The sequence below is a fragment of the Ranitomeya imitator genome, chromosome 2 (assembly GCF_032444005.1).
Source record: "Ranitomeya imitator isolate aRanImi1 chromosome 2, aRanImi1.pri, whole genome shotgun sequence".
NCBI classification, from domain to species: Eukaryota; Metazoa; Chordata; class Amphibia; order Anura; family Dendrobatidae; genus Ranitomeya; species Ranitomeya imitator.
The window spans coordinates 337,672,019-337,691,229 of record NC_091283.1 but is presented as its reverse complement, the minus strand read 5'-3'; the positions used below and the strand labels follow the sequence as shown (position 1 = coordinate 337,691,229).

Here is a 19,211-nt window from a genome sequence, read left to right as displayed (position 1 = left end):
TCAGTCAGCTACAACTGCTCTTTTATAGAGAAGAGTTTCCCAACCCGTGCGGCACTTATGTATAAGGGGTGGTCACATTAAAAGGCACCTCTCTGTTCCAGACGAGATGGTGGAGGGACCCTGTGTGTGGAGTCCCCTCCTAATTGCTGTGTAGCAGCCCAAAGCGCAGTCAGGAGCAGATGCTGAGGGAAGAAGAAGGGGAGGGGGTGTTTCCCGCCTTCACTCTGTTCCCACTGTCAGCCGTAGGAGAGAAGATGGCGCCGACCTCGTGGGGGGTCCGGAGCGAGGTCTGGGATGTGGGGGAGGAGCGCCGAACCGACAGAAACCCCTCACCCTCAGGCAGGAGGGAAAGAAGGGATCTCTGCTTGTCCCGACTGTCTACCTCCCCCCCTCCGCCGCTCACCTCACAGGCACAAAGGCGAGTCACTTTCAGGAGAACAGCTCGTCACAGGGGTCCGGATGTTGCCGTCCCAGTGCCACAGGTGAGCTCCAGCACCCGCACTTAACTCTCCGTCGGGAATGAGCAGAGTCCCAGCGAGGTCCGGTGTGTGCTGTATCCAGGAGTTGTAAGGGGGGATTTTCGCCACTGATGCGGCGAGGCCCGGGTCGGGTCCTCAACTCACCAGGCTAACGCAGCCACCCCCTGTATGCGTTCCTCTGGGGTTCAGGAGATCGATTCAAAAGTCACCGCTGTGTCCTCTCTCGTTGCAGGTGTTGTTTAATATAGTTTACCGGTGGCTCCTGTTGCAGGAAAAGTCTATTTATTACCAGATTCCAGCCTGGGGACGGGAGCTGTTAAAAACACATCCGTCTTGTTAGCTTCCCAGGCCACGCCCCCCTGAGCTGACATTTTTAATGATACCATTTCGGTGCAGATGCGTTCTTTTGATCGCCCATTATTGTATTTTAATGCAATGTCGCAGCGACTCAAAAAATTTTATTCTGGCATTTTCAATTTTTTTCTCGCTACGTCGTTTAGCGATCAGGTTAATCCTTTTTTTATTGATAGATTGGGCGATTCTGAACGTGCGATACCAAATATGTGTATGTTTGATTTTTTATTGTTTTATTTTAAATGGGGCGAAAGGGGGGTGAAACTTTTATATTTTTTATTTTTTTCATAATTTTTAAAACTTTTTTTTTTCACTTTTGCCATGCTTCAATAGCCTCCAAGGTCCTATGTAGTAGAATTGCTGCATTGCTATGAGCGCCGACCACAGGGTGACGCTCACAGCAATCCGGCATCAACAACCAAAGAGGTGTTCAGGAGACCTCTGGTTTTTATGCCAACGCACCGCTGACCCTTGATCACGTGACTGGGGTCAGCGGTGTGTACATTTCCGGCCCGTTGGCCGGAAGCACTTGTTAAATGCAGCATTTAACTAGTTAATAGCAACGGGTGGATGTACAAAACAGCTGACACCACGGGAGCCCGTATCAAAGCAGGCAATCTGCCATCGGACGTAATATTCCATCCGATGGCAAAAAGGGGTTAAACAGACGAGCCATGGGTAACTTGACTCCTGGGACTAAATCAGTGGCGCAATCAAAAGGTCTATGTGGTGGTAACGCTTCAGCTTCACTTTCGGAAAACACGTCCTCAAAGTCCTTCATGTACTCCAGAATACCCTCCAGACCGACAGACCCTGACACAGATTTTACAGGAGTGACAAGAGGTGCCAAGTTACAACACAGACCGTTAGCCTTACATCCCCATTGAATGATCTCCCCCTTAACCCAATCAATGATAGGATAGGATTCTGGTGTTGAAGCCAAGGCATCCCCAGTACCAGACCTGCAGGCAAATTATTCAGAACAAAACAACTTTTTCCACATGAGTGGGACTTTCAGCAAAAAAAACTTCAGACATAACACAAATTCCATCCTGGGTGAGAGGAGAGGAGTCATTCGCCACAATTTTAACAAGATCTTTAACACTAGGACTACTGGTATAATCATTTTGACTACTTGCACTTCAGTAGCTCTAGTGGAGGTCAAGAGTCCAGTAGTCCTAGTGTTAAGCCTGACTGTCCCTATATTATTAAGAGTCACCACCCGGGCATCGATCAGGTTAATAGTAGAACCACAGTCAACAAAGGCGGTGGTCACACTGGGACCGCAAGCAAGTTCCAACTCCACCTGGAGAAGAATTTTAGCAAGTGAGGAAAAATGTACCTATAGTCTGGTCAACCTCCTCAATCGTTGGACTTAGGCATTTACCGACGGCTTAGCTGAAGAAAGACAAGAGGGACAGTCTTTTTTCCAATGTCCAGAGGCTCCACAGTAAAAACACGATTGTCTGTACGGCGTCTTCTCTCTCTTTCCTTCAACGAGATAGCGCCTACCTCCATGGGCTCAGCGTCAGACACAGAATCACTTAGATTGGGGTATAAATATCCCTCCCAGATCCAGAAGGAGGTACCATCATTTCTGTCCAGGCCTATTTCATGAGCTTTATTTTTTTTTTTTATTCTGTGGAAGCATGGTTGAAAAGCAATGTCTGGCTTTCATTTGTTCATAAATTTTTTATTTATTATTACTTTTGTCAGATTCAAGTTATTTCTGTGACCATTGTGTGATTTTCTGTTATTAAATGAGGGGTACCAACAATTTTGACCAAGTGTGTAGGAGGATTGCATATTTTGACTCCACGGCCACTTTCTGGAAATTAATACGCAGTGGATGTTGGAGAGTGAAAATTACACATTTGACATTTTATTACCCAACAAATAGTGCCCAGATTGGGCTCCAGGAGACACACACTGCAAATTAAGTGGATTCTTCTCACTAAAATATTGCTAAATACAGGGATCCTAAATGTTATTTGAGCACACTGCAAGACTCAGAAGTGAGAACAGATTTTGCTGGATTGGTTTATAGAACCTCTGTTACTTTTCAACAGCCTTTGAGCAACTAATATTTTGGGAACCTCTGTTTTTCCATTGACAGATGATGGACCTGAGTGGGGACTTGTTTTTGTGAGATGTTAATTGGTACTATTTTCATGTACATTACTTTGATTGTTTTCTTTTTATTCGATATTTGGGAGGCAGAATGAACAAAGAGTTGAACAGTACACACTACTGGTTCATCCAGCAAGGTTTTCTATTATACTGTGAACTGTCATTGTCTTGGTAAATAATTAAAGTTTTTTACATAGCTTGCGATTTTTATGGACAGTTTAAGTAGAAATGTTCAAAAATATAAAACTCAAGGATATTTTATTAAAAAATAATTGTTTTTTTTTATCTTAGCAGATGACTGTACCAGGAGATCAAAGGGACAGCTGTCATCTTCAATTTTTAAATCTGATGATCCTGAGATCCTACAAGATACAACTGAAGTGAATGCTATTATTCCAGATATACCATCATCCCTTCACAGCAAAGATATATCATCAGATCCTATGAAACAGGTCCTGTCTTCTGATTCATTACCGACTACTAAGGAAAATCAAAGTCACAAAATAAGCATTAAAAAACAAACTGCTCTGAAAGCAAAGAAGTCCTTTTCCTGTTTAGAATGTGGGAAGTGTTTTAACAATAAATCAGATTGTGTTAAGCACGAGAGAATCCACACAGGGGAAAAGCCTTTTTCATGTTCAGAATGTGAGAAATGTTTTAACCGGAAAACACATCTTGTTAGTCACCAAAGAACTCACACAGGGGAGAAGCCTTTTTCATGTTCAGAATGTGGGAAATGTTTTGCACATAAAGTACATTTTGTTACTCACCAGAGAATTCACACAGGAGTGAAACCTTTTTCCTGTTCAGAATGTGGGAAATGTTTTAAACAGAGACTGCATCTTGATAGCCACAAGAGAACCCACACAGGGGAGAAGCCTTTTTCATGTTCAGAATGTGGGAAATGTTTTACACAGAAATCAGGTTGTGATTCTCACAAGAGAACGCACACAGGAGAGAAGCCTTTTTCATGTTCAGAATGTGGGAAATGTTTTTCACATAAATCAGGTTGTGTTTCTCACCTGAGAACTCACACAGGGGAGAAGCCTTTTTCATGTTCAGAATGTGGAAAATGTTTTAATCGGAAAATGCATCTTGTTAGACATCAGCACAGTCACACAGGGGAGAAGCCTTTTTCCTGTTCAGAATGTGAGAAATGTTTTAACCGGAAAGAGCTTCTTGTTAAACATCAGAGCAGTCACACAGGGAAGAAACCTTTTTCATTTTCTTAATGTGGGAAATATTTTACTTGAAAATCAACTGTTAATAAACATCAGAGATGTCACAAAGGGAAGAAGCCTTTTTTTATGTTCATAATGTTGGAATAGTTTTAACTAAAATTGGATCTTTTTAAAGGGGTTGTCTCTTGTCATTCCTCATGTTTGCTGACAAAAGGATAAAACTAAACTTTATTAATTCCAACTATACCCATAATTCACCCCCTGAAGGTTAGTCAGAAGGTGATTAATAGAGAAAACATGTAACCCACTTTTCAGTATATAGGGTGAGGTGACGTATACACACTCACTCTCCAAGCCTCTTATATCTACGGGTTTCATCGGTCTCACCAAAGACGACTCATCAGGAAACTTTTTTTAATATTGACCTATATTCAAGCGAGACTAGACAAAAAATAATTGAAATCATGTATCATGTTATCCGAAACAGTCAGAAAACTAGCCACATATAGGCAGATCCCAGACTTAAAACTATATACCGTATATACTCGTGTATAAGCCGAGATTTTCAGCACATTTTTTGTGTGCAGAAAATACCCCCCTCGGCTTATACACGAGTCATTGTCCAGAAAGCCCGGGGGAGGGAGAGCAGCGGTAGGAGACAGCGGCTGGGACATCATACTCACCCTCCTTGAGCCGGCACTGCTTTTCCATCCCTGCATTTCCGTCTGATGCCGGCAGCTCTTCCTGTGCTGAGCAGTCACGTGATACCACTCATTCATGTAATGAATATGTACGCATTTCCGCTCCCATAGGTGTGAAGTGCATATTCATTACCTTAATGAGCGGTACCATGTGACCGTTCAGCACAAGAAGAGCTGCTGGCGCCAGGACGGAGATGCAGGGACGGAGATGCAGGGATGGAGATGCAGCGACTGCACAAGGAGGGTGAGTAGGACAGGGGGGGGGGTGAGCCATGCATACAACATTGGGACGAGGGGTGAGCCAAGCATACAATGACAGGACGGAGGGGTGAGCCATGCATACGATGGGACAGTGGGTGAACCATGCATGCAACAACCAGACGGGGGGTGAGCCATGCATACAACAACGGGACCAGGGGAGCCATGCATACAACAGGCGGAGCCACACATACCAGGACAGGATGGGGGATCCACACATAGGACAGGATGGGAGGAACCACACATGCCAGGACAGGATGGGAGGAACCACACATGCCAGGACAGGGATTAGAGGACAATGCATACCCAACTTATACTTGAGTCAATAAGCTTACCCAGTTTTCCGTGGCAAAATTAGGTGCCTCGGCTTATAATCGGGTCAGCTTATACTTGAGCATATACGGTACTTCGTGGCCTGGTATGTGTGGCTCCCCCCTCCCGTCGTTGTATGCATGGCTCCCCCCATCCTGTTGTTGTATGCATGGCTGTCCTGGTCCCGTCGTTGTATGCATGGCTCCCCTTGCCCCTTAGTATGCATTGCTCCCCCATTCCCGTTGTTGTATGTATGGATCCCTCTGTCCCATCGTTGTATGCATGGCTCCCTCCATCGCGTTGTGTGCATGGCTCCCCTGGTCCCGTCATTGTATGCATGGCCCCCCAGTCCCGTCAATGAATGCATGGCTCCCCCAGTCCCGTCGTTGAATGCATGGCTCCCCCGGTCCTGTCGTTGTATGCATGGCTCCCTCAGTCCCGTTGTTGTATCCATGGATCCCCCATACCATCGTTGTATGCATGGCTTCCCCGGTCCTGTCATTGTATGCATGGGCTCCCCCGGTCCCGTCGTTGTATGCATGGCTCTCCCAGTCCCGTCGTTGAATGCATGGCTCCCCCGGTCCTGTCGTTGTATGCATGGCTCCCTCAGTCCTGTTGTTGTATCCATGGATCCCCCATACCATCGTTGTATGCATGGCTTCCCCGGTCCTGTCATTGTATGCATGGGCTCCCCCGGTCCCATGTTGCATGCATGGCTTCCCCAGTCCTGTCATTGTATGCATGGGCTCCCCCGGTCCCATGTTGCATGTATAGCTCCCCCATCCCATCGTTGTATGCATGGCTCCCACCCATCCAGGTATGCATGCTTCCTATTACAATAAAAAAAATCCTACTCCCCCTCCTCCAGCGTGCCCTCACAGGGGCATCATCTCTTTCCGGCTTCCAGCAGCTATTCCGGTGCTGACCGATCTCGTGGCACCGCTTATTGAGGTAACGAATATGCGCTCCACGCATATGGGAGTGGAAACATGTGCATATTCATTACCTTAATGAGCGGTGCCACGTCATCGCTCAGCAAAGGAACAGGAAGAGCTGCCGGCTCCGGGACCAATGGAGATGCAGCGACCGCGTGTAGGAGGGTGAGTATGATGTCTTCTGGAAGCCGGCGACTGCAGCTGTCACTGTGCGCTATAAGAGAAATGAATATTAATTTCTCCTTAGCAGCGACACAGTTACAGCCACTGCCGCCGACTCCTGCCGCCACTCCCCCTCCCCAGCAGGCTTTCTGGACAATGACTTGTGTATAAGCTGAGGTGGGGCATTTTCAGCACACAAAAAATGTGATGAAAATCTCAGCTTATACAAGAGTATATATGGTAAATAGTTTGAAGTCCGGGGTCTGCCAATATGTGGATAGTTTTCTGTTTCGGATAACCTTATACATGATTTTAGGGTTTTCTTCATCTAGTCTCACTTGAATATAGGTCAATATTAAATAGTCTCTTGATAAGTCGCCTTTGGTGAGGATGATGAAACCCGTAGAAATGAGCGGCTTGGAGAGCGAGTGTGTATACGTCATCTCACCCTACAGCTCTGGAAAAAATTAAGAGACCACTGCACAATATCCATCAGTTTAGGGAAAACAGTCAGTGCACAATGTTAGTTAAGTCACGACCATAACTACTTTATTATACTCTATTGTTATATAGAAATTGAAGTAGATAGAAATCACAGATCCCACAGCAATAGCTGTAATTGGGCCCCAACCTTAAGAGAAAAAAATAAAATAAAAATATATTTGTAATGTCACCTATGTGCCTCCATATAGTGTATATAATGAGACGTGGGGTATATGTTTATTCTATTAGTCGCCTTCTGACTAACCTTCAGGGATTGAATTATGGGTATAGTTTTACATTTGGAATTAATAAAGTTTAGATTTATCCTTTTGTCAGTGAATCTGTGATAAATAACCTTAGTCCTTTATTTCTCAACGAGTTACATGGACAAGGTGGTGCGGGCAGGACAAGTGCAGGTTATGCAGGCAAAAAGACAGGACGACGGCCGTTTCGCGTTGTTCACGCTTCCACGGGTCCAGATACAATGAATAGTATGTCATTTCCTTTAAGCGATCACATGTGGCGATATTTGCATATCATTAAAAATCACATGTGTTAACAATTTGCATAGCATAAAAAATAATATGTGCTTAGAATTTAAAACAACTCTAATTAGAGATACATATACATAGTGACATAATATTAAAACACAGTACAAAAAATTCGCTGACTAAAGAACTTGTTTAGCACTAATGAAGAACATTTATAAAAAGCATGAATAATCCAACCTTTCGTTTAATCCCAACAGGCCTTGTGCATTTGCTCTGATAATCCATTGGGCCTCATGTCTTAAAAGGATTTTGTTATGATCCCCCCGCTTGGTGGTAATTTAACCACTTCCAAGCCTGCAAAATGCAGGCAACGTGGATTGGAGTCATGTTTATCCTGAATATGTTTAATGAATCTGGGCGAACCCTTACCGAATGTAACAGAGTTGAAATGTTCACGGAATCTTACATAAACCGATCTTATGGTCTTGCCTACATAGAAAAAGCAGCACGGACAGAAAATAATGTAGACAACATACTTAGTTTTACATGGTATTACACCAGCATGTGTCCCACAACATTACCCGTGCCCTCAACAATGCTGTCACAGGGAAAGTCCACCTAACCACGGACACGTGGACAAGTGCTTGTGGGCAGGGACGGTACATCTCACTGACGGCACACTGCGTTAACCCTGCTGTTCTGTTGGTCAAAAATGACCGACTTTGAACTTCAATATTCTTTAAAATATTCAAGATGCGGCTCTGAAACCCGTGGCCAACCGACCCATCCTCATTTAAGTCAATCAACCACAAGTGTCAGAACCGCATCTTGAACACCCCAAAAAATACCAAAGTTCAAAATAGGTCTCCCCAGACCGAACAGAACAGCAGGGTTAAGATAGTGGAAGCCAGGACCCAGTCGGACCTTGGGATGGAACACGTCCTCTCCACGCCGAGGATTGCTGGCTCTACGTCAATCAGGGTTGCCCCCACAGTCTACAGCTCCTGCACCTCCTCCTCTTTATCATCCATCTTTGAAATCAACACATGAGTCCAAAGCTGGAAGCACTGCAGCACTGCCTCAGCCAAGTGGCAACAGGCTGTGCTGAAGCTAATCTGCGTAGGTGACAAACCGCACAATGCAGAAGAGTTGTGGACAGCTCTGAAAGAGCTGTCAGTTGTTTGGATGACACCGTTGAACCTACAGCCAGGCATGGTCATGTGTGACAATGGCCGTAACCTTGTGGCAGCTCTGAGGCAAGGTGAGCGCACACACGTACTGTTGTGAATTCTGTGGCAGAGTTCACTCCTGTGGTCACAAGTGGTACTTCGGCTGATTCTCTCTGGGAGCTTCCGTTTGTGGAGGAAAGTGGTACTGCAGCTTCTGAGGTTCCTCCCTCAGGTGATCTGGTGAGGTCGTTAGCTGCTTCTCTACTTAACTCCACCTAATGCTTTGATCCAGGCTTCCTGTCAATGTTCCAGTGTTGGACTTGTGTTTCTCTGGATCATTCCTGTGGCCTGCTGCTCTGCATAGCTAAGTGCTTCTTTGCTATTGTTGCTATTTTTTCTGTCCAGCTTGTCTATTTGTTTTGCTGGAAGCTCTGGGACGCAAAGGGTGTACCTCCGTGCCGTTAGTTCTGTGCGGAGGGTCTTTTTGCCCCCTTTGCGTGGTTCTCTTTAGGGTTTTGTGTAGACCGCAAAGTTATCTTTCCTATCCTCGTTCTGTCTAGAATATCGGGCCTCACTTTGCTGAATCTATTTCATCCCTACGTTTGTCTTTTCATCTTACTCACAGTCATTATATGTGGGGGGCTGCCTTTTCCTTTGGGGTATTTCTCTGAGGCAAGGTAGGCTTATTTTTCTATCTTCAGGCTAGTTAGTTTCTCAGGCTGTGCCGAGTTGCATAGGTAGCGTTAGGCGCAATCCACGGCTGCCTCTAGTTGTGTTTGGAGAGGATCAGGAATTGCGGTCTACAGAGTTCCCACGTCTCAGAGCTCGTTCTATTATTTTGGGTTATTGTCAGATCACTGTATGTGCTCTGATCGCTATGTACATTGTGTTACTGAATTGCCTATCATAACAACGTACCTTGCTTGGCCCATGTGCTTAACCTCATGGTTCAACATTTTTTTGAACAGCTAACGGGGGCTGCCAGTAGTGAAAGTACGCTGTCTGTCTGCCCATTTTAGAAAGTCAGCTACAGCTTCAGCCACCCTTGCCGTGCTTCAGCAGCGTTTTTAGCTTCCAGATCCCCGACTGTTGTGTGATGTCCCCACGCGCTGGAACTCTTGGTCAGTCGTCCTGTTGGTGAGGACACGGAAGTCTTGCCTGTTAACAGTCTGGCACTCATGGCTGACTTTATGTTGCGCTGCATTTCACGTGACCCTCACATTATCAAAATTTTGGGTGACACTTAATACTGGTTGGTGACACTTCTAGACCCACGCTACAAGGAGAACTTCCAATCTCTTCTGCCTGAACCAGAGAGGTGTACTAAAATGTTGCAGTACCAGAGGGCCTTTGTAGCGGAATTACTTAGAAAATTCTCATCTGAGAACGCTGTCAGCAGACGTCAGTTTGTTGTACAACCAAGGAGTTCAAACAAAGTCCAGCTCACCATGGTCGACATCCTTGGAAACTCGGAGCACAGAACCGCTGTGTCAGGGCGTGGAAGAATCCAGGAAATGATGAGGAATCCAGCTCAACGAGATGGTGAAAACCTTTTCTTTATTCATTTGGAAAATGTGTTCAGTGGAGGATAAAAACATCAGCAATTACAGAGAATAAAATGTGATATCAATGCGTTTCTGGTGACCAAGCACCCTTAGCCAAGGAGTCCAAGCGAGAGAGACAGAAGTGCAATCCAGCTCAGGCAAGGGAACAATGGCTAAGTTCTGGGACAGTTTTCTCAGACCCTCCCATCGTGGCGGCCCAGAGGCAAGTGGTGCTGTCACAAGACGTGCAATGTTTATGAAGATGGTGAGGGAGTATCTTGCAGATCGTACAAACGTCCTCCGTCCTTCCTCTGTGGGTTTTAAATATTGGGTATCCAAGCTGGACATGTGGCGTGAGCTAGCTCTCTACGCCTTGGAGGTCCTGGCCTGCCCTGCTGCTAGTGTTCTGTCAAAGAGGGTTTTTAGTGCCGCTGGTGGAATTATAACAGATAAGCGCATTCGCCTGTCAATTGAAAATGCTGACAGGCTGACTCTTATAAAAATGAAGGGCTGGATTGGGAAAGACTTCTGTACACCACCAAGTGAAACAGTGAAACATAACCTCAAATACATTCTCTCTTTTGGGGAGGTGTATTCTCATGCACCTCTTCACAACCACACATGGGTATAAGCTTCCAGATTTGGTCTGTTTGTTCTTATCCTCCTCCTTATCCTCATCCTCATCATCCAGAACACTATATCACCAGGGTGAACGTGGTCTGTACGGTGCATTTTGGCCAAGGGGTCTGTGATAGCACTCTTATTTTTTTTTTAAAATGATCCCACATTGGGGAATTGGGCATGACATTACTTTGGGCCTACTTCTTAACTCGGTCTCCTGCCATCTGTCCTGTACCTGCCAGTAGATCACCAGGGTGAACGTGCTTTGTACTGTTATAGGCCGGTGAAGTTTGGCCAAGGGGCCTGCGAGGGCATTAGTCTATTTTTAAAAAAGGTACCTCCATTGGGGAATTGTTTGGCAGATCATACACTGCATTACAAGTCTCAGAGACACACACTACACTGGGCCTAATTCTTAACTCTGTCTCCTGCAATGTCTCTTGTTTAACTGCCTCTAGATAACCAGGGTGAACGTGCTTTGTACTGTTATAGGCTGGTGAAGTTTGGGCAAGGGGGGCTGTGATGGCACTAGTATATTTTTTAAAAAGGTACCCCACATTGGTGAAACCACATCCTTGTTGGCAAACACTTCATAACATTTGTGTACCTTAAAGAGCTCACTTGAAAAGCTCCTTTTTGTGTTGCATGGTTGCTAACATTGGACACAATACACTTCATATAAATTTCATAAAGCAATGCTGTTAGTTTGGCTCAGTAGTTCATTAAAATTAATTCTTTGTCCACTATATTAGTTTCTCTCCTTGAGAGCCTTAAGTTTGGCTGCCCCAAATGTACAAATGGCGAATATACAAATGGTGATTTGTAAACAAGATTGAAATACTGTATACTGAATGCATTCAGACAATCACATAGCTGCATTTCTTATAAAACATTTACAGATGTGACAGACAATACTCATAGTGACACAATCTTGATAAATGTTTGTTCACTTCACACACAGTTCTAAGCCTCTATATGTTTGCTGTTTGTCATTGTAAAACATTAAAGTTTACTGAAACTATGCCTGTGGTGGTTTGATCTAAATCCTTGTGTCTTTTATTTTCTAGGGGGTTTATGGCCCCTCGTGTGATGACTCCATGATATCTCAGTTTCATCCAACCTTGAAAAGTGGCCACTTGAAGGTCTGGGTGAAACTAGAGTGACTACATAGTGTAAATCACTATATAAGACCAGAGAAACATGACTAAGACAGATGCTAAAACTGGGGTACCTGTACAGTGTGCTCATACCTGTATAATTGGGGACGCCCATGCAGTGTAGGTAATCTCCCAGGAGTTCTCTGTCTTGGTGTTGCTTCTGATATTTCAGACGGATGATGTTTAAAAGCCTCTTGGAGATGATCTAAGTATACTGTATGTAGTTAATCTTCATATATACGTAATCACTATATGTATTTAACCCCTTAACAATTGCCAATACGCCTTTTAACGGCGGCAGTTAAGGGTACTTAAACCATAGCCCCCCAGAGTCAGATTTTCTCTGTGGTCTCGGTTGCTGGGGGTAGCCGAGACCCCAGAGAACCTGATTCGGGTTTGTTTTTTATCGACACCCGGGTTGCGATCGCCGGTGATTAACCGTTTACCGGCGGGCGCAAAAAAACCCCAAAAAACGCGATTTCCCATTTAATTTCTCTGTCCTCCGATGTGATCACACATCAGAGGACAGAGAAATGGGGTCCCCGATTGCCCCCAATACTCACCTGTCTCCCTCGATGCTCCTCGTGGCTCCCGATGGGCGGTGCCATCTTTTTCCGGGAACAAAATGGCGGGCGCATGCGCAGTGCGCCCGCCTTCTGGCACCCGGCAGATCTTTGGGGTCTCGGCTGCCGGGGGTAGCCGAGACTCCAAAGAACATGATCGGGGTCGGTTTTTACCGACCCCTGTTTTGCGATCGCCGGTAATTAACCGTTTACCGGCGACCGCAAAAAAAAATAGGGGTGTCATTCTCTGTCCTCTGATGTGATCGCACATCAGAGGACAGAGAAATAGGAGGATCGGGGACCCTGTTATGCTTACCGGTGTCCCTGGGTCCTGCTGTGTCCCCTCCTGGTTGCCAGCTTCTTCCTCCAGGAAGAAAATGGCGGGCGCATGCGCAGTACGCCCGCCGTGATGTGCCGGCCGGCAGAGGAAGATTCTTCCTCTAGTTTTATGTTGGTCACTATGAGATCCTATCACAGTGATCAAAATAGAAAAAATAATAAATACCCATCCCCCTTTATCACCCCCTTAGTTAGGGAAAAACAATAAAATAAAAAAAGTATGTATTTCCATTTTCCGGTTAGGGCTAGGGTTAGGGTTGGTGCTAAAGTTAGGGTTAGGGTTGGGGCTAAAGTTAGGGTTAGGGCTAGGGTTAGGGTTGGTGCTAAAGTTAGGGATATATCATCAACCCTACGGATGTTTAGCAGCCATGGAGGTGCCACCCCCGGGGCTGACTCAACCACCGTGGTGACGTATATCAGAGTACGACAAAACACATCCGGTTAATTTTAATCACCTCGGCTGGCGTCTTTCACCTGTGTGGCTGACTCACGCGGAGGAAAATCATTTTGCCACAGTTCAAGACACAGAGAAACAAAGCGTTTTAATCAACTATTATGAGAAGCTCCGTTTGACTGCGGGAATCCCTTTGCAATGGAGCGGTGAGTAGAAGACATTTGTCGGCCACATAGAGACACATGAATGTACTTTGTAGCGGAGTTGTACGCTTGCTGGCAAGGTGACCGGTTTTATTGCTTGTGTCCCCCCGCAGGCACCCATGGACACCGCTTACATGCCCCGTGTGCCACAGGGTAACCAAATATATATCCACACATCTGAGAAGGGTATGCCTGAGGTCCCACGTTGATTCGGAGATAAAAACCGCCATAGCCTCGGCCAAGTGTCAACTTCGCTGTATCGCTAACAAGGGGACAACGATCCAATTCAGTGAGCTCAAGCCCCTCCAATCCTTGGAGGAGACTGTCGCCTTCTTAGAAGGTTGCGGCTTTTTAATAGCAAACAAGCCTAGGTTTGAGTCACAAAACACACCACTGACCTCCTGAAGGGTCCGCTCAGGTACCAACTGACAATCCGGAGCTCCGCCCAGGCTCCGTGCCCCTGGCAGAGCTAGATTCAGATGTGATGGATGTGCCTTTCCTTTTACGGCCGGTAGACAGTCTGGAGGGAGACCTGTGCCCCCCGCCCCTGGCAGAGCTAGATTCGGATGAGATGGACGTGCCTTTCCTTTTACGGCTGGTAGACAGTCGGGAGGGAGACCCGTGCCCTGAGCCTGACCACACAGGGAGCGTTTCTGTCCGCATAGGCGATGAGGAGGTCGTGGATGGCAGCGATTTAAGTATTCAGAAAAGGGAATGGAAAGACAAAAACCGCACGGCTACCAAGGCCACCGGATTGTACAAGCGTCACTCATTGAATCACCCCATGTTAAAGGGGTTCCACTCATACCTAACAGTTACCCATGGGGTCCCAAACTGTCAACAGGAGGTATCAAACGTAGCACGGTTTCTATTTTTTGTGAACCCAAGATCTGTTACTCTGGAGTACCTCGTAAAACCAAACAAGGTTAATAATTTTTTTGAACAACTTGGAAAACTCTGTCTATCGAGCCAGACCTCCCTCAAAATGTTGAAGCATAGAGAATCCTCAACTTTATAAGGCATGTGAAGTGTTCATGAATTTTACAACAGACCTTCAGAAATCATTGTACAAGGGAGCCTGTCGAGAGTCTGTAAGTAAAAGGTACACCGTTCAAAAGAGCCAATATTCAGCGGATTGTTACCAAACCTTGGATGTTGGTTAATTGCCTTTATTTTTACCCGCAGGTACGATCTATTGATGAAGCCATCAAAGTCACCCAAGGACTGCCAGATCATACTGGAGGAGGCAAGGCCAACATTTCTAGCCAGCGTCGAGGCTGTGAAAGATGGCGGATCGGAAGTAGATCGCCGGGAAGTCGTACTGTACCTCGAGGCCCTTCTGATTCTAAAACATCTCCAAAGACCAGGTGTTGTTCGTAACATGATGGTAAGTCGTCGGGCCCTGTGGGTCAGCGGTATTTGCTGAACTGGTTCAATATTTTTCCACCTTTTTTCACATCGTAGGTTTCAGAGTGGAATGAGAGGATCCATCACGCGTACCAAGGAAGACACAAGGCAATTGTGGGTGTGAAGACTCACAAGTGCTCCACCTCTCAGGTAGCAACTTTTGTACTTTCAGAGGAAGAGGAATCGGTAAGCTTTTCTCAAAGCCAGGGAACCCAGGCAACCCCACTCATTATGGGGAGCAAAACATTCTCTTGTCCCCATGTAAAACCTTTTGGAGGGGTGCCCTCTGGCTGGACATTAACATATTTTTTTTTCTTTTTCAGTGGTTCAAAGCGTATGCGGAATATGTCAGACCGGTCTTTACCGCTGGCCGAAAGATTATCACTATCAAAAACTTTTTTGTGACGTGTATCGGGAAGGTCACAGAAAATCCATCCGTGAGCCTCAGACGATACCATTCAAGGTAAGGTGGCCACAAGTCAAGTGACCCACAGCCATAAGCAGCAACCGGTACTAACAATGTGCTTTCCTCCGTAGCTACAACCTCCCAAACATCACCAGCCACCTTGTACGGTATGCGAGACATGGACTTTGTCACAATACACGGATTGCGAAAAGCGCTTGTTTGCATGCTACTTGGCACATACAAACGATGTGGCTGAGAGAGTTTACCGGGAGAAGACCCTGACAGATATGTGCCATGCCCAAGAGCTGGTGTTCAACGCAGGAAATCGTGATGATGCCGAGATTCTATCACCAGTAATGGCATCAACCAGTGAATTGGATAACGAGGTGGTAGACCTCACGGAAAGTGATACCGAGTCAACCGAGTCAACTGAGGGGTATAGACTCAAGAATATTCGGCTCATCCCAATCAGAAGAACAAAGCCCATGTGAATCTGTCAATTTTGATCTGCCATTAATAAAATTATTCAAATGTACGTTCATCTTTGCCTCTTTGACTCGGACCAAAATCACTTCTCTCCCACTTTGGGGACCCTCTCGGGGTACTCCGCAACATATTGAAGCCCCTCTTGGGTGGAGGTAAGGGGAAATGTGATTTTTTTTTTTTTTTCAGAAAATTGCCCAAAATTTTCTAAGTGTCAAGGACTCTTCCAGAAAAGCTTCCCCAGGCTTCTGGAAGTGTCCTCGATACACCTCCAGCGGTTTCCCCGCCTGGAAGTCTGACACTTGTCTGAAATTTTTAAAGTGTGAAAGTATGGTTTTTCACCCAAAATTCAACTTTCCGCCCATGAACCACAGTCTTCACCCACACTTAGGTCACTGTCTTGGTGTACTTTACAACATATTGACGCCCCCTGTGGTGGAAGTAGGGGAAAGGCGAGATTTTTTTCACAAAATCGGAATTTTCTCAAAATTTTTCTAAGTGTCGAGGACACTTCCAGACAAGCTTCCCCAGGCTCCTGTGTCCGGTGACTTTGGAGCTGCATGAGAACTTTCACTAGAGATGGTGGCCACTGTACTGACCACAAACCTGAACTTAACACTGCAACTAGAAGTAGCCATGGAGTGTACCTAACACACCTAGACACCTCGTCACAGCCGGAGGACTAATTACCCCTAAAGATGGAAAGAGGAAAACTATCTTGCCTCAGAGAAAATCCCCAAAGGATAGACCGCCCCCCACAAATATTGGCGGTGAGTCGGAGAGGAAAAAACATACACAGGCAGAAAACAGAATTTAGCACAGGAGGCCACACTAGCTAGATAGGATAGAATAGGACAGAGTTCTGTGCGGTCAGTAAAAAACCCTTCAAAAACATCCACAGCAGAAATTACAAAAACTTCCTACATCTAACTAATAGATGTAGGAGCGTAAATCTGCAACTCCAGTGAATCCTACAATCAGAGCAGGAATAAAACTGAAACAAGCACACAGCAGTGTGCAACAGATACAAAGAACCAAACACTTATCTTTGCTGAATTTGGCAGCAGGCAGGAGAAGCCAGAAAGTGATCCATCACTTCACAAGGAACATTGACAACTGGCAAGGGCTAAAGGATCCTGCACACCTAAATATCCCAGTCCGAATTGTAATTATCAGATACACCTGGCCAGAACTGTGACTCAGAGACAACTGCATTCCCACCTCCAACCACCAGAGGGAACCCAAGAGCAGAATTCACAACAGGATACACATCGGAGGCAAAGGACAAAAGCTTGTCTCGAGGGATGACTGAAGGAAACTTCGGAGGGAACCAGCTACTAGATGGTTCGATTAGTCTTTCGCCCCTATACCCAGGTCAGACGACCGATTTGCACGTCAGGACCGCTGCGGACCTCCACCTGAGTTTCCTCTGGCTTCATCCTGCCCAGGCATAGTTCACCATCTTTCGGGTCCTATCGTGCGCGCTCCTGCTCCACCTCCCCGACAGAGCGGGCCGGTGGTGCACCCGCCGTGTCAACCCCCCGAAGCGGGCGGCGGGATCCCACCTCGGCCGGGGTGCCCCAGCCTTCACCTTCATTGCGACACAGGGTTTCGCGTCGAGCCCTCTGACTCACGCGCGCATTAGACTCCTTGGTCCGTGTTTCAAGACGGGTCGGGTGGGTCGCCGACTTCACTGCGGACCCCTGGCGACCAGACCCCAGCCCTGGAAGGCTGAGGCGGTGGGCCCTCCCAGCTTGGCACGGTGCAGTTGGGGCGCACTGAGGACAGTCCGCACCAGTTGACAGCCGTGCCGGGAGAGGGGGTCCCCATCCCCCGTAGCCAAACCCCGCTTCCCCCAGCGGGACCCCCGCCTCCGACCGACGGCCTCCTTTGCGGGAGGTGACGCCGGCCGGGAGACGGAGGGACGGAGCGGTTCCGGAGGAGGTCACGGAGGCAGTCGTCTCCCTCGGCCCCGGGCGATGGCGACTGCTGGTGCCAAGAGGGGGATGTAACACCGGGAGGTCAACCGCTCGGCCACTTTCCGCCCCCAAGGCCTTCACAGTCAGCTCGGAGCCGGACACAGCGCACCACCGCGGAGGAAATGCACCCTGCGAGGGCCGGAGCCACCCGGGCCACATTCGCCCCCAGCGCCTGCGGACCGACAGCGCCCACTCTCCCGGATCTCCAGAAGAGGGAGAGGGGAAGGCAACTGCCGGGGCGAGCCGGGGTGGGAAGTAGCGCGGGACCCGGGTCGGCCGACGCCAAACCCGCCTGGCTGAATCCTCCGGGCAGACCACACAGACCCCAACCGTTTACCTCTTAGTGGTTTCACGCCCTGTTGAACTCTCTCTTCAAAGTTCTTTTCAACTTTCCCTCACGGTACTTGTCCGCTATCGGTCTTGCGCCGGTATTTAGCCTGAGATGGAGTTTACCACCCGCTTTGGGCTGCATTCACAAACAACCCGACTCATAGGAATACCGGGTCCCGCTGCGCCGGGGGTCGCTACCGGCCTACCACCGTCCAAGGACTGGGGCCACTATTAGAAGGACTCGGGCCCCCGAGCGACATCGGGGTGGTCCGGTCTCCCGTACGCCACATTTCCCAACGCCCGCCAGGCGGATGGAGATTCAGCGCTGGGCTCTTCCCTCTTCACTCGCCGTTACTGAGGGAATCCTGGTTAGTTTCTTTTCCTCCGCTTAGTAATATGCTTAAATTCAGCGGGTCGCCACGTCTGATCTGAGGTCTTTAGTCAAGTCCGGGAGCCGGCAGCTGGCTGCCGGGCGCCACGTTTTGCCCATCCACACCACCCGGAGGAGGTTCGGCGCCCACGTTCGCTTAGCGTTACCCTCTCATCGCCGGAGGCAGCCCTGTGTCTCCACAGACAGCCTCGTGGCACGCACCGGGGGGAGTGACGGACGGTAAACCCCATCAGGTGGGCCCAGGGCGGGTGAGTCTGGCCTTGGGGGGGCGTAAGGGATAAAGGAGGAGAGAACATCGGGGCACGGAACCTCAGGCCTCCCTCGATGTCACCCTTGCGAGGGGACCCCAGCTGCGCCACAGAGGCGATCGACGGAGGGGCGACCCTCAGACAGGCGTAGCCCCAGGAGCAACCCAGGGCCGCAAGGTGCGTTCGAAGTGTCGATGATCAATGTGCCCTGCAATTCACACTAATTATCGCAGCTAGCTGCGTTCTTCATCGACACGCGAGCCGAGTGATCCACCGCGCTTTCTGGGTTTGGGACGCTCAGAGGCACCCCCTTTCACTCTCGTGTCAGCCGGCCACAAAAGTGTGGGTGCTTCGGAGGGGGTTTTCTATCTCGGCCCTGTTGCCCCGGGCGCTCGGCCTCCCCCATCCTTCCCTCCGGCGGGGAGGAGAACGAAGGAGGGCTCGAGGCTTCTCAACCTACCGCCTGGACCCGCATACCCCGGGGAGGGGGT

General features: G+C 47.8%; 1 protein-coding gene and 1 non-coding gene across 2 annotated transcripts in view; one reads left to right on the top strand and one right to left on the bottom strand.

Moving 5' to 3' along the window:
- LOC138663641 (zinc finger protein 773-like) overlaps positions 1-4,315 on the top strand; it is a 105,806-nt gene extending 101,491 nt beyond the window's left edge. The window contains exon 11 of the mRNA XM_069749918.1: positions 3,255-4,315. Within this exon, the coding sequence (XP_069606019.1) occupies positions 3,255-4,195 (941 nt within the window). The 3' untranslated portion in view covers positions 4,196-4,315. The remainder of the gene's footprint in view (positions 1-3,254) is intronic.
- Positions 4,316-18,851: 14,536 nt separating this feature from the next.
- On the bottom strand, positions 18,852-19,005 carry LOC138668353 (5.8S ribosomal RNA). Its single transcript, XR_011319179.1, has one exon. It is a non-coding gene; the product is annotated as a 5.8S ribosomal RNA (ribosomal RNA).
- Positions 19,006-19,211: the final 206 nt, after the last annotated feature.